Source organism: Manacus candei, unplaced genomic scaffold (genome assembly GCF_025592945.1).
Source record: "Manacus candei isolate 608988 ecotype Guabito, Panama unplaced genomic scaffold, ASM2559294v1 h1tg000011l, whole genome shotgun sequence".
NCBI classification, from domain to species: Eukaryota; Metazoa; Chordata; class Aves; order Passeriformes; family Pipridae; genus Manacus; species Manacus candei.
In genome coordinates this window covers 21,822,316-21,837,702 of record NW_026138059.1, presented here as the reverse complement: position 1 = coordinate 21,837,702, position 15,387 = coordinate 21,822,316, and the positions used below count along the sequence as shown (strand labels likewise).

General features: G+C 41.8%; 1 protein-coding gene across 5 annotated transcripts in view; it reads right to left on the bottom strand.

Annotated features, from left to right (window-relative positions):
• Positions 1–14,781, bottom strand: part of MYO6 (myosin VI) — a 107,259-nt gene extending 92,478 nt beyond the window's left edge. For 2 of the 5 annotated variants that reach the window (XM_051778007.1, XM_051778010.1), the window contains exon 1: positions 13,604–14,615. In XM_051778007.1, the coding sequence (XP_051633967.1) occupies positions 13,604–13,611 (8 nt within the window). In that variant the 5' untranslated portion in view covers positions 13,612–14,615. Of the gene's footprint in view, positions 1–13,603; positions 14,620–14,656 lie in introns of those variants that run through there. The other 3 variants (XM_051778008.1, XM_051778011.1, XM_051778009.1) reach the window with 3 other exon arrangements.
• Positions 14,782–15,387: the final 606 nt, after the last annotated feature.

Sequence of the window (15,387 nt, the reverse complement as noted above, 5' to 3'; positions counted from 1 at the left end):
CCAGCCACACAGAAATTCCATGAAGTTTTAAACAAACTCTTTGCCAAATAAAAAACCAGTAAGGATCATGTAATCACAGGTTAAAGATATATAATATTTACATGGAAAACAGACCTACAGAATTCTTCCATCTAGCAGAAACGGCTGTAATACAGAGTCAGTGGAAACAGAGGCCACACAGACTGGAAACTGGAACTATTTTGAACACAATTTTGAAAATCTTTTGAAGAATTACTTTTAACCCCTAACACAGATTTTAAATTGGGACTAGATTTTTTTTTCTTCCTAGTTCAATATTTCTCTATCTGATTTGTAAGATGTCCCACCCAGCCTGCAAGATAGCTACATTTTTTTTTTCCAGTACACATATAGATAAAACCAAAGGTAAGTGCTAGTGCCTTCTGCCAGAAACACTTGAGAGTCAATTCCAGTCTGGTTTCAGCATTTGCAGATATTCCATGCACTCAGAAATGTCAATGATGTCAATCAAAAAGCCTAGGAGACAATTCAAGAAGTCACATGCAAAGTCATGATGTTAAAAACATTTAATTAACACATTTGTGAGTACAAGCAAGACCCTCACTGCTGACTGCCAAACAGCAAACCACAAAACAGTCCCTGATTTTTTTTCATGGAAAACTAACATGATACTAGTTTCTAAAAGACAAGAAATACAATTCTAAATGAAATGGACTGATCAAAGATGCAAAGAGACTGTGCTGCTATTGAAGGAAAGACTGTGGGGTCATATGAAACTTAAGAAGACAACTTTTCTCAGGGCTTTACAAAGCATCCTTTTCAGCTCCTGGACTTGTGGTCTATGATGCTGCAACTCAGGTTCACTCAAGTAATCTATTTAGAACTCCAGTCTGGAAGTCTTCAGCACTTCCTACATTCTAGCAAATATATTCTTTATTTTAGACATATGGAGTCCATATATCTTCTCTCATCCAAAATTTGAGCTCCATAGGAACTTAATTTACAGTGATCAGGAATTCAACACAAGTTAGATATGACCAATCCAAATTTCTCCTTGTGAAAAGAAACATTTCAAATCTGCTTTCACAATGGCTATTTCTTGTCACTGTTGAATGACCTGAGCATCATCTTGGAGAGGGCAAGGGGAAGCTAACAGCAAACATGTTATAGATTTCCTGCATTTCCTTTCTGAAGTAAAAATTTTCCTCAGGGATGAGTTTTTGGTTTAGAATTGATCATAGAAACTAGAAAACTAAAAGCCATTAACTCACGTTATTGTGTGATTAGAGATCTTCTAAGGTCATCTTAGAAAATATTCAAAACACAGTGTAAAAGAAACAATTGTGTAGAATGAGACTATGATGAAAAACCTGGAGGATAAATACAAGTCAGGCACTTCCTCAGGAACCCAGAAAATTCCAGTTCCTTTGGTGCTGAGTCAGCAACAAAGACATGGGGTTAGTCACCTTCCAGTGAACTGTATGAAGTCTTGAGACAAGAACTCAAGAACAATTGAGTTCTAAGTGTAAAATGTAGTACAGAGCAGCCCAACTGATACAACTCGCAACCGACTGAAATAAGAAAAGTCAAAATGAAACAAAAAACCACAACCAATGAACAGACTCATTTTGCAAAATGCATCAACACTTGAGTCAGACCCTCATCACACCATGTTAATGGAGACTCCAACTCTACAAAGACTCCTGTTCCACCCTCCACAATAGCCTACCTGTCTTCAATTACAGGGAAGCACATGTTTCCTTTTATTGACTGAAGGACACAGGGTCTGAAGAATTATCTTATTATTTTTATTAATAAATAGAGGTTATTTAAAAGAAGCACTTGACTATAGTTCAGAAGACTGAATTGAAAACCTGGAGTATATTTTTGCTACAGTATCACCCAAAAAACAAAAGCAGACAATATTTCTTTCTTACTACACAGAAAGAAAACTAATAATACCAAGCTGACATTGCATTTTGGTATCAATGCTCTGTTAAAAGGAAATTCACGACTTCCAGAATTTCTGCTTTATTTAGATGACTAGTAAAAAGAACTTGCTAGCTATAATGGTTTACTCTGCCTAACTTAAAAAAAATATACATGCTTCTTGAATAGCTCCACTAACTTGGGAACAACAAAGGAAACAAGATTAATCAAATGCCTTCTCAAATGCATGCACATCAGCAGTTTCCTATGCTACCTTCACAGACAAGGGTAAGCCATGCTGGCTTGGCTATCTTCCCAGTGTTATGACCTGTAAAGGACACAAATCTAAATTTGCTAAAATAAAAATACCACTGCATCTAGTTTGTTAAGAAATAATAAATTCTTTTTTTTCAGAAGTGACAAGTTAGTAAAAGTTGCTGACATCCAAGTTAAAGCACACAAGAGAGAAACACAATTATATTTCACAGGTTATCAAACAAGTATTTGCTTTGTCAGCTTCCACTCTATAAAACTCATTCAAGTTTTACTGATGCTGTAATTTAACTAATTTCTTCATGCATCCAGCAGCTTGTGTTGTGTGTTGATCCTCCTTTGCTATGGAAGCTTTTGACATCATTCTAGAAACGTGTACAGAGCACGTCCCATAATAACAGCATAGGGAACCCTAATACACCAGGCGTGGCTTTAGAGATGAAGGCTGAGCCACCCAGGAAGTGCTCTAATAACTACATCAGCCTTCCCGTAAGCCTTTACTGCTAAGGGTCTCTTGAACTAGACTTATACTGAAAAACATCAGAGAGGTATAGGAGGGAGGACTGATGTTTTGCCTGACATGTTCTTCTATTGTAGCAGTGGACTAAAAATTAGACCTTGACTGTAGTGAATGATTTTCATCTTCTTTGATACTTGGCTGCTCCCTCTTCTCTAGGTATCCTATAGTTTACCTCTTCCCCCAGCCTCAAAATGCCTTTTTAAAAAATAAAAAAATGTTACTCTCTAGAGAGAAATGAGAGAAATTCACAATCATTTTTAAAGCTGCCAGCTATCAGTAAGTCAAAAACCATAGAAACAGCAGAATCACTGAAGATACCATAGAGAAAACATGACAGCAGAAAGGGCCAATCCTAAAAATCAGCACTGATGCTATTCCAGGTAAGAAAAACTCCTTGCAATGCTCTGAACTTTTTTTTGTTTGGGAAACACCAGGAGGTCGGGAGCTTTCCACTCTGCCAGTGGAGCTGTGCTAATCCTGCACTGTGCTGAGCCTCTGAGCTCAGCTAGTCAGCGAGGATCTTCTGCCTGGAAGGTGAACCACATCTGCTCAGCCGCCTCCATCGAGCATTCCCACAGATCAGCAGCCACTGCTCCAGATCATGCCTTCCCCAGCACAGGTGGCTGCTTCTGTCTACACCACCCTGGTCAACACCAGCATTAATAATTTTGGACCTCTAGTAGTTACTCCCCTTCTCAAGTCCTTCCTACTCTAAACTGCTTCCCTCTTACACATTAAGCTGCATCTAAAATTAGCCTGTAAAGCAGATTTTCATCTCAAAGCATCAGTACTCCCCCCACTTCCATATTTTCTAAAACAGGAAAACAGATTGCTACTTTGATCCAGGAATCCAGTGAATCCACATGCATTTTAGGTGGTAAAAGGCATACGGTGTTCTTTGCAGGGCCCAGACCAAGCTCAGTGCATTACATCCGGTGCAGGGACCACCGTGAACGGCCAAAAGAGTCTCCAACAGAGCAGCCACCCACAATAGCCTGCAACAACAGAAAGTACTCCGTCCTGCTGATTCACATGGGGAGCAAGCATGTTCTACTGCAGAGGTTCCAGGCTGTGTTGAGCACACATGAGCAAAGCTTATCCTAAGAGGCATGTTCCCCACAGCAAATTGTTCTCCACGTCACTCTCCCAACCTCAGCCTGATGAGCAGGGTTAACTGTAGGTTGACAGCTTCCAAGTAATTACAGGCATCCCAATCCAGTGCTTACTGGTATGACACTGCTCATCCTCAACAAGAGAATGCAAAAAACAGAGAAGAAAATAAGAAATTTGATTAAAACTCTCTCTCTCTCTCTCTCCAGTCTTTAAATTCTGCTTCTACCAGATGTTTTGCCCTGCATCTCTCCGCTACCCTTCTCACTAGACACCGAGCCTGGCTGATAAGTAAAGCAAAAGCCAGCATCTCTTTCATCCTCAGAAAACCACACTGATGCAGCCAGTTTTACTTGCTCTATTCTACAAACTCCATTTGCAATCTGTCTTGTTATATACAGTCCACACAGAGCATGTGAAGCTGCATGCTCATCTACAGGCCTGACGCCATGCAAATCCTTCCCATTTCCAGAAAGTTGTGAAACACAAAAGGCAGGATATCCTGGAAGTAGCAACATAAATGAAAAAAAAAGAAAAAAATTAAAAAAAAAATAGAGCAAGTGTCCTGGGAATAACTTACACAGGACTTCTTTAAGGGCAGCAGCTGATCCTGAAAAACGAAGTCTGATTCAGAGGGAGACACATTGTGAAGACTCCACAAATACATGCACCTGAAGCACCAAGGAACCAGATCATTCTAGAGTGATCCAGGCAGATGAATGATGGACAAGACACAATGCAACCCAGGAAGCCAATCCAGGTGACATGCTAACAACATACACTGGAGTATTCATTATGTTTTATACTCCAGTGAACTCCAAATGAACACTATCACATGCATCTGGGGCAAAATTTGACTGCCATTACATGCAACAGTGCAAAGGGGTGATATCAGTACAACAGAACCAAGGTTTGCATCTACATGTTACTTGCTATAGCCTGTAGCACCCAAGCTCCACACCAAGCCATTCCTGTCCCACCTGGATAGGAATCCTTGGAGGAGAGCCCTGGTACCTGAAAAAGGGGAAATCCTCCCTCAGAGATGGGAAGATCTTTTAAAAATCCTTCATTCTTCTCACACATTTTCTCCTTTTTAGTATTGAAATAGATGTGAAGACTTTGACAGAGGTATAATAATAGAGAAGGCACAGTTGTTTTTCTTTACTTCCATGCCTACTAGTGAAAGCTTTTAGCTTATATTAGAAGCGCAGCAGAGTTCAAACACTTGCAGGAGATGCCTGAGAGAAGTGGTAATTTGTCAGAAAAAAGGAAAAAAATCCTTCCTTTTTCAACAGTAGTAACTTGAAGTCTGTTAAGACATGAGGTTCAAAAATAAACAGCATGCCCACCAAGCAGTAAACATTTTTTAAATGCTTGCTAGCATTACTAGACTAATTTCCCACAACATAAAATTGGTTTTCCTGAAAATGTGGCTACTATTTCATACTCAACTTGTTTTGTCTGTCTTCAGATGTGTGACAATTACACAGCTTTTCCTTACACAAAGGCCTGAAACAAAGTAAAATTAAATACTTAGAAAAAAAATCCTGCCTTTACCACACAGATATGCCCACTTCATTGTCAGACTGGGGACTTCTACTTAGAATTTTGTGGGTTTGCCCGCCTATAAGACATTCATCACAAAATTAGGTCATGAATTTACAATGAAGCAGCTGATCTAACTAAAAAAAACAAAGGCACAGGAGCCTCATGCACAGCTGTATCAAATTCCTCCCTACAGCTTATGTACAGTGGAGGAAGTAACAGATCCTTTTGAGAAGGCTCCTGTCTTACCTGGATCCTCTCAAAACTTTTTGGTCATTTTCAACAAGAGGACCAAAGGTAATAAGAGAGGCTGGTAAAAAGAACGTGCTGAGTCCTAGAAAAACATGAGACAATTAGTTTTCATTAATTAGAACTAACCACACCTTAGCACACCTTCAGATTGCACTCCAAAACCTTTAGCTGTCTTGGGGTGAAATACTTAGCCCCGATTGCAAGGCCTCAGGGTCTTCTTACGCCCCTGGCAGACACATCCAAGGTCAGTGCCTGGGCACGTCTGGGGATCAGGCAGCATCTTGCAGTTGATGAGGAAAACATGGCTTTAAAGTCCAGCCCAGACATGGTAGGAAGGGCAACCCCCAGTGCTAACCTGCTTTGCATACAAGCAATCAAAACACCATTTTTGTTCTTCTACAATCTTTAAATGCTTCCTCTTGAATCTGCTGGGGTCTCTTTGGTCCTCTCAGGTCCCCAGACTTTCCTACCTTGGCATCACCCTTCAGTCTTCATGTGCTACTCAGAAGGAGCTCACCTCAAACTACTCCTCCCAGTAGTTTCCCTCTCCCCTTTTTCTACCTCCTCCCTAGGACTAAAGTAGCAGTCAGTAAGCAAACACGCCAATGATATGTAGTGCCTTTTGTCTGCCCTCTTCCCTCCCAAAGGGATTCATCAAGAAACCAGGCTTAATACAGAAAACAACTCATCTCAAATAGCTGTTTGTTTCTTTTAAATCATACAAATTTCCACTTCTATCTTATGCACTCAAAATCTCAAGCTTTTACTGAAAAAATTAAAAATAAAAAAAAAATCAAGAAATAATAGAACTGTATTTCTTTTAAGGGATAAAAAATCCCTTTCCTTCTACAGAAATCAGTAACTGATCTGAGACTGTAACAGAATGGTTTGCAACAGAAGCTGCAGAGGGCAATCTAAAAAAAGAAGTCTATGAACCAACTTTACATGTTATAACCCCTGCTAGGCTGACTACTACATGAACAGACACAGAATTCTGTAGGAACAGAAATAAAGAAGCTAAACTCCAACACTTGATAAAATAAAGTACTTTCAGTTCCAAGTTAAAAGAAATCTGATGTAATACTTGACAAAAGTACATACATGCATGCAAAACTGGAAAAAGATGCAAGGATTTAAATTGAAAGAGAATAATCCATAAGAGTATATGGTCAACATATTATTTATATTTATCTTTGCTGCTTTGGTGTGGAATATACATAATTATAATTTAGCATGAAACCCAGAAATACCTGTAGTATCAGTTGTCTTATCATTGAAAGACTGCATGTTCATTGACAATAGGAAAGATTGTCAGAGACCCAGAAAAGCAGCTACTTAGACCAATGACTGAACCATAAAAAAAAAACATGTTCTGTGGGTGTTCCTTTGAGCAAGACATGACTTGTACTGCATGATAAAAGGCTAAGAAACTTCATGTCTTAGATTCCTCTCCCTGGGTTAGTAAAATAATCTTTTTCCTTTGAAAGGATGTAAACCTTTAAAGCAAAATATAAAACAAGATCTAAAATTTGTTTTAGATTACCATCAGAATATGATAAAAAAATTATTTGAAAAAACAAATTTCCCCTAAACAAAGCTTGAAATTTGTTCTTGCATAACTGATGTAAAAAAATACTAAGGTGTTAAGACTACTTTTGAAAAAGCTCATAATGCACCTCCAAGCACCCAAAGAAAAAATATATTAATACAGGACATTCATGCAGTGAACCAAACACTATCTCAAGGTCAATATAATCTGAGGTTGAGTGTCTGACCATGACTAATTTCAGATGTTTGAGAAGATGCAAGAGTAATGTAACGGGATGACAACTGAAGACAGAGATCATCTCACTGTCTCCAAAACTCCAAGTGTACAGAAGAAACAGAAGTGTTTTGTTCCCAACAGCTCCAATTCAAGACAACTATGACAGCCCATTTCTCTTCTGTTTCCCAAGAACTTTGAAATTTGAAGCAATGCTCTCAACCACGGCCAAAAGAAGATCAGTAACCAAAATCTATAAAAAGCATTGAAGGCTCTTCTTTGGAAAAAAATTAAAAGAGGAGGACAAACAGGACCAGCAGCATGCTCATCAAAAGGCAAGCCAACAAGTACGAAAGAAGGAGAAAACAGCATTGTTCCTGTAGCATCCACATAAGTAACACTACTTGCCAAACAGCAGAGAGATGAATTCTCTGCCACAGTGCCCCATTCGTGTACCCAAGCACCTGCCATCAAGGCTGGCTGCATGAACACTGCCAAGGCTTCAAAGCAACTGCAAACACTGAAAAAAAACACCTCAATAGGAGCCTATAAAATGAGACAAAGATTTATCTCATCAGTTTTCCTATCTTTGTAAAGAATTCCAGGAAACAAAACAAAAACAAAAAAACCAACAACAACAACAAAAACACAAAATAAATTAATTCTCACCTCCAAACCTACCACATGTACTAAAACCAACTGTTTTTATCTTTACACAGTAATAAAAGTCCACGTTATCTTTGGGCCTTCTGAAGTCTGTGATCTTTTACAATCCTTTCCCCTCCTACTGCTATGACTGCCCTGGTGTGTAACTCTGTCTGAGAGTGCCTTCCCACAGCATGGGAGTCAGAACTAGATGGATCCTTAAGGTCTTTTCCATCCAGGTCATACTGAGATTCGATGATTCTATTAAATTCTCTTTATGTCCTCATTTCTCTCTGCAAAGAACTACTGGAGGCATTTGTCTAACTTTTGATAGAGACAATGAAGGTTACACAGGTCTAAGAGACTGCAAAACATGTTGCAGTTTCCTGAGAGAGGGTGAGCTGACCAGGCCATAGCTCAGGGCAGTAAACCCCTCGTGTGCCTCCCCTAATTTCTGCTCCTCACTACATGCCACTGCTGCGCTCTTACAGAAGCTCTGAAACGCCTGACATCCCTCTGCAGCATGCATATGGAGAAGAAAAAGGTGATGGGATTTGCTGCTTTCTGCAGAGCCATCAGTTTGCACTGGGATGTAAAAGAGCCCCATAACCATCATCACTGCTGGGAAGGGCACAGCATATGCTGCGGTTGAAGATCTCCTCTTGGAGAAGGCCAGCAGGCAGTTCCCTCAGCCCAACTATTCCCAAAATTACAACCTGGCAGAATCATAAAAATTGAAGGAATTAAAAGTGTTTGTCAGATTCTTCATTCCTGAATGCTCTGATCCCTGTTCTGGAAACTTTGCAGTACATAAGCAAGGCCAACAGCACAGGAGGTTATCACACACCATTAAACCTCGAACTAGACGAGCAGCTACAGAGCATCCCACCCCCAAAACTCTCCAGTGCCTCCCCTCAAACCAGCAGAGTGCCATGAAGATCAGGTTTTGTGCGCCTGCACACAGCGCTCACCCAGACATGACAAAAGGAGATATAGCAAAATTGTCTGTCTTGGCACAGAGGACTCTGTGAAAGGGTTTTACTGCTTATCACCTCTATCACCGTAGAGCAGCTGCACTTGAATAAATCAGGAAAGAGCTAAGCAAAGATGTGAATTCAGAAGGAGGTGTCCTCAGCCCACCACAGGCACAGCCTCCTTTGTGGGTCATGCCTGAGGACTGGAGAAGGACATGCTGTCTTCCCTCAGACAGCTTCTTCTGAAACACAGCTAATACAGTATCACCTTCTAGTCGGGTTCCTTTGGATCTGGGACTAATGAGAATGCACCTGAGATGATCAAAACCTTACTAAGTGTCATGGTAATGAAGACAGCATAGCATATGAGAGAGAGGGACAGAGCTCTGGACGTACACATCACAAGGTGAACTTGCTCAAAATGCAAAAAGTACGAATTTTTACATCGCTCCGGATTCAGGATCCACAGAAACATATGGATATAATTCAGAAAGTTGCTGCTATTTTTGTAAAATACAGCTGATATCGAAGAGATTTTTGTGAACCACTGGCTTTGTTAAATTCTCTGCTTCTGTTTTGTTTCTTTTTCCCCTCATATTTCAAATCAGTCTGCTGTCTTGTTAATTACAAGGAAAACAAATTTGCTTATAAAACAATTATCCGCTATGTAACTAATACTCTTAATTTAATTGTCTGTTTAACTACCTTTGCAAAATAAATTCAGCAAGCTCTTTCAAGGCATGTTGCTTCAAAAAAACCAACAGAAGAATTTTCTTTTATGGTAAATAAGATCTTTTCTTCAGCATTTACAAATCCAGGGTTCACTCAGACTTTCAGCTTAGGACTCAGAATTTCTCTTTCGAATCTTCTGAGAGCAGATCAAACCCCAAAAGATGCACACATGGATGTGGCCACCCCAGTTCTAGTAGTGATCATGACACCTCCATTCGGCACTGCCAGGGCCAGATCCCAGTTTGGAAACTGGTCCCTTTCTGCCTTTAGCATGCAGAGACCAGGCAAGCACAGCAGCAGTGACACTGCGAGCTGCACATATGAAAAGTGAGGTTTAATTCCAGATGTCTGATCCATCTCTCATTCCCTGGAGCAAGCAGAAATTATGCTTCATCCACCCACTTGCAGAGCAAGAAAAGACCCCTGGCTTGACAGAAGTGCTTCAGGAACCACGAAAATGCTGGGTGTGACCTGCAGCACAGCCATGGCAGCCAGACACCAACCCACACTTAATCAAGCGTTGATGCCCTGCTGCTGACGGTACCTGCAATTCAGCTCACAGAGCTCCCACATGCCTACAGGAGCTGCAGCCAGCATTTGCCAGCAGGTTACATGTCATCTGCCTGCAACTCCCTTTTCAAAGTGAAAAAGTCAGTATGCTACTGGGGCTCCCAAACTACCTGTGCTAAGCTGTCCACAGGTAGCAACAGGCTTTGCCTCTGAGCTGTGGCACAACAGCACAGGAGCACAACCTCAGTCCTCCCCATGCTGCTCAACAAAAATAAAAAATGCAAGAACTTAACTATTTATTTATTTATTAATACCAGTATTTTTGAATTGGTATTCTAAGATGGTCACTTACTGAAAGACAGTTTTAGCATGCTCTCTCCAGTAGAATACATACCATTACCTCTCTGTGGTCATTACTTACAGAGATCATTCTACCAGAGATTAAAGTGCTCATAGATTTATCTGTCTTTTTCTTGCCATCAGAGCCTTAGGAAAAACCCCAAAGGCTGCTGATACTTCACATTCTGCTTTGCAAAACTTGTTTTTGTTTGGGTTTTTTTGGGAGGAGGAAGATGCATCCACAGATATCCGTTCAAAAATTACATTTTTCCTATGTGGTTTTCATATTATTACAGTATCTAGCAATACTTCAGAAACACAAGTTTCAGTCACCAGTATTTACTACAAACATAATACAATCATTCCAAGAAACAGCTAAGCAAAAACTTCAATAGATGGCATGTTATGTTAAAATGTTGCCATTTTAATCTTCCCATGCATACTTTAAAAACTGGATACAAAATGAGAAACACATGTTACTTAGCTAGTCTGATTTCCTTTTTTTTTTTTTTTAATAGGGTGACAGTTCTTTAAAAGTGTTTCAGAACCAAAGACACTGTAACACTAGGACATAAATTATGAGGCCACATACAGTATATATTACAGCAGATGATGAATACCTCAGGTTTTATCCCTCTGATTTTCCTGGTTTAAACCACAGTATGGTCCTACAACTATATTCCCTACGGTATTACAGGCTATACTCCTAAACCACAACATTTTGCTGTCAAATGAAATAGTTTGCCTCAACACTAATTCTTTTAAAACCAAATGCCTTAAACTGTAACATGAGATGACCAGCAATAATTGAAAGATTCTAGGACTTTTATCACAGAAACTGCCTATCTTCTGAGAACTGAAATTTCTTTTTTCCATATAAGCTCAGGTCAGAATACAGACAGCAACTGAAGAAATCATTAAGCTGAAGCCCCTGACCGAGAAAAAGTCAGACAATTTTGAATAATGTTTTTAATATATCCTTAACACAAGTCCTATTTGACTTTCAAAAACCTTTGCAGAAAGGAGATTGCACAACCTCAGCTTGTTCCAGTTCTCCCTAAGGCATAACAGATTTTAAGAACATCATCAAGTCTTTGGTGCAAACTAGTTTAATCTTTTTCGATGCAGTCACAGACCACTTCTCACTAATTTTAAGACTGTAGTATCTTCTTGTCCCCTGATCTCTTTCTGCTGGAACCGAGCTTGTCTAGCCTTTGCAGAACACATTTGCCAATCACATGCAGTCTCTGTAGACGACACTTGCCAAACCCTTCCTAAGCCTTCATGACCATTTTCGGTGGATTGAGACATTTGCATTTGTCTTTCTTAATGGGCTGTGGCCAAAACTGAACACATTATTCTGTTAAGTTTCATTAGTCCAAGACAAAAATTTAAATTACAAACTTCAACAGTACTGCACCCCCATGCTTACTGAGATCTCTGATAACCCTCAGACGTGCTTCCATGGTGCTGCTGCCAGGTTGACTAACTATCTGATTATGGGATGTTCTTCCTGAAAATAGTATCTTGCACTCAAATACAGCCTTTGAACTTATCAAAAACCTCTTGTCTTCCAAAGCAGATCATCAAAAATACATCCTGAAACACCTACTTGTCTTCTTCAGATTTTGTGCTAATTCTGTTGATCAAAGACATCAATGACAACAAGTACAAAGGTGCCAGAACTCCCCCAGCGCCACTTAAACTGACTTGCAGTTTGATGGTGACTCATAATCATTCCCCAAGAATTATCACCCAGACTTGCTATCTCTAGATCTGGTCCCTTTGGTTCAGCTGTTCTCAAACGCTTCAGATGAACAATTTCCATAAGAGCAGCCCTACTGGGTCAGAGGCAGGTTTGTTGTCTGCACTAGGTCAATGCCTGAAATTAATATAAAAACTTGATAAATAATTGACAGTACTTCCCCAGTTTATTTTCCCGGGCTCTGTGTTCAACTCAGTGACACCCTGAGCTACTGGAGGTACTTGGCACAAGTAATCCTTAGTGGATTTTTCTTCCATTAATTTGTCCGGCTGCTTTTCAAGTCCATGTAAACTTTCAATATCCACACACTTCTGAAAGAATCTCCAAAGCTTAACTAACTACACATTGGGTCAAAACCATACCCTCTTTGTTCATTTTGAACCTGCCAGATTAATCTCATGCTTCCATGCTGTGTACTGATAAAAAGTTAGTCCCCACTCAACTTTGCCACATCATTCATGAGACTGTCAAAATTTAAAAAACCGCAAAGCTTTCCTCAGAGCAGCGTTATCAAGTACCACAAAAATAGGAAGACTAGATTGGGTCACAAAGCCTTCTCCACCCTGGCAGATTAGGCACAAGGAAGCACTACTTCACCTTGCTTATGAGAACATTATTATTAATGAGTCAAAATACTGACCCATTATCAAAACAAAGGCATACGGCAACGCCAGAGGCTGAAGGACACAGTATTTAGTGCAGATTATACAGGAATGCCCACTCTGACTAGAAACTTGGGGGTGGCGAAATTAGTTCAACTTACTTACAACTTCTGCAAGCTAATACTGACATGGTTTTGATTCAGAAAGCTATTAAGCCCCACAAGAAAGTTTACTAGCTTTATATTCACACTGCTGGCTTTATAGTTTCACAGTCAAAGGCATAACTGTACCGTCACTAAATAGTTTATTAACTTAGACACATTAAAAACACATACACTAAAATGCAGTCAAGTTAAATCTTAATTTCCTTCTACATTATTAAAAACATTGCAAAGGTTTGTAACTTGTACTCTGACAATGTCCATATTTACTCTCCTACCTCAAGAATACTGAGATCTTTCTTTTGCAGTTATTTTATAAATTGTACACTTCATAGTTATCTTGTAGGTTACCACAGTTTAATTATATTTAAACAAATACTGAAAGACATTTGCTTATATATTTAAATTTTCATAATGATCATTTTAATCATTAAATTACTTCCATTTTATTAGGGTTTTTTCACTAAAAAATAAAACTAAAAACTGCAGATGACATTTAACTCACGAGTTCATCTCCACCCTGTTAATCTGTCACACTTGCAACAGAAGAGACAGTCCCGTGGCCAACCTTTGTACTCGGATGGCTGTGAACCCAATCCATAGGCCACTCTGCAGCCTGGCGATGCCAAATGAACTGTAAGAAATTAGGTCGCCTCAAAGGTCTGTTCCCCTCCCGGAGACCAAGAGGGGATACAAGTCTCGACATACAACTTCTCTTCATCTTTGTAAAAAAAGGGCCAACATCAGCAACATTCGGATGAAGCAATAGGTAGCAACTATCCTTTTATAGAACCTCTCATCTATTAGTTTAGCTATTGCTGTCTTATAGGCCTTTGGTGGCATTTACTAGTTCAGAACCTGAGGACCAAGCATCAAGCAAGCATCAACAATATATGTGCTGTACTGCAAGTTCTATCCAAGACCATTAAGGGGACGAACCTTTTTAAGTCTTCCTAGTCAGTAATGAACACGAGTTACAGGAACTGGGTATCGGGTTTTGGTCGTACAAGGCACTGATACACACTGCTCTCCAAAACCGCAGCCTGCAAAAGTACTTCATGGAGAAATACTCTAAGAGAAGATGTTTTTCCATTGCACTACCAGTCACGCTGAGTTCGGCCAGTAAGGGCTGTAAAAATTTTATTTGCTGTGACAGCATAGAAATGTTCCTGAAGCAAGGAGGGGAGCTCAGTTGTAACTCTGTAGGGATGAGATTTCATAGAGGATGATACTAAAAAGGAAAAAACCAAACCCACAGAGGAAAAAAATTCCCATATCAGTGGATTTAAGGAAGTAAAGAACAGTCCAGAGGGATTTTAACTGCAGCTCGCCGGGAGGCTCCGGGTGTAGCAGGTCCGTCCCGCGGTGCGCTGGCGGGAGCGCTTATCCCGCCGAGGGCCCTTTCCGGCCCTTCCCCGCCCCGATCGCACCTGCCCGGCGGGAAGGGCGGCGGGGGGGAGCCGGGGGGCAGCGCCGCGGCCGGGCCGGTGGGCCGGCGCCTCCCCTGGGCGTCAGGAGGGCGCGGAGGGCGGCGGGGGCCGAGGAGCCGCGTCCTTACCTGCTGCCGGTGCTCCTGGCGGTGGTGCTGCGCTCGCCGCCCCGCCCGCTGCCAGCCCTGCCACTGCTGCTACTGTCGCCGCGGCTGCTGCGCTGCTCTGCACCGCCCCCGCCGCCCGGCCCGGCCCGGCCCGGCCCGGCACGTCACCGCCACAGGGGCTGGCCGGGGGCGGGGGCAGCGCCGGCCGGGGCGGGGGCAGCCGGAGGGGCCGGCCCGGCCTTCCCTGCTGTCCGGGGCCGTGTGACAGGAGCCCTGGCCCGCTGTCCGCCCGCCCGCCCCGGCGCTGCCGCGGCCGCCCCTCCGTGCGGGGGACACAGCACCCCGCAGCCCTGGTGGTGCCGAGGGGCTGGCTCGGGGACGCGCCTGGCTTGTGGCTGGGCCGCGATTATTATGGGAGAAGTTGAGTTTCTTTCTTTGTTTTTACCAACGCGGTTACAAAAAGGGTCATTTCTGGGTTGTCTTTGTCTTTATTGACCATCGCCCCATAAAGAAAGGTACAGAGCAGGTGGTGGCTGTCCCGCTGCGCAAACTTCGGCAGTCGGAGGCTGTTTCAGCCCGGTTCCAACACCAGGCTCCCCCTGGCCCTGTGCAGTCCCTGCCCTGCCCCCAGGGTCTTGCCCTGACAGATGTTACACGGGTGGGAGCAGTGACGGTCACACCCGCTGCTTAGTGGCACAACAGCATCGCTTGCCCCCGCCCTGTCCCCGCTGCGGCTCCTGCGAGGCGACACA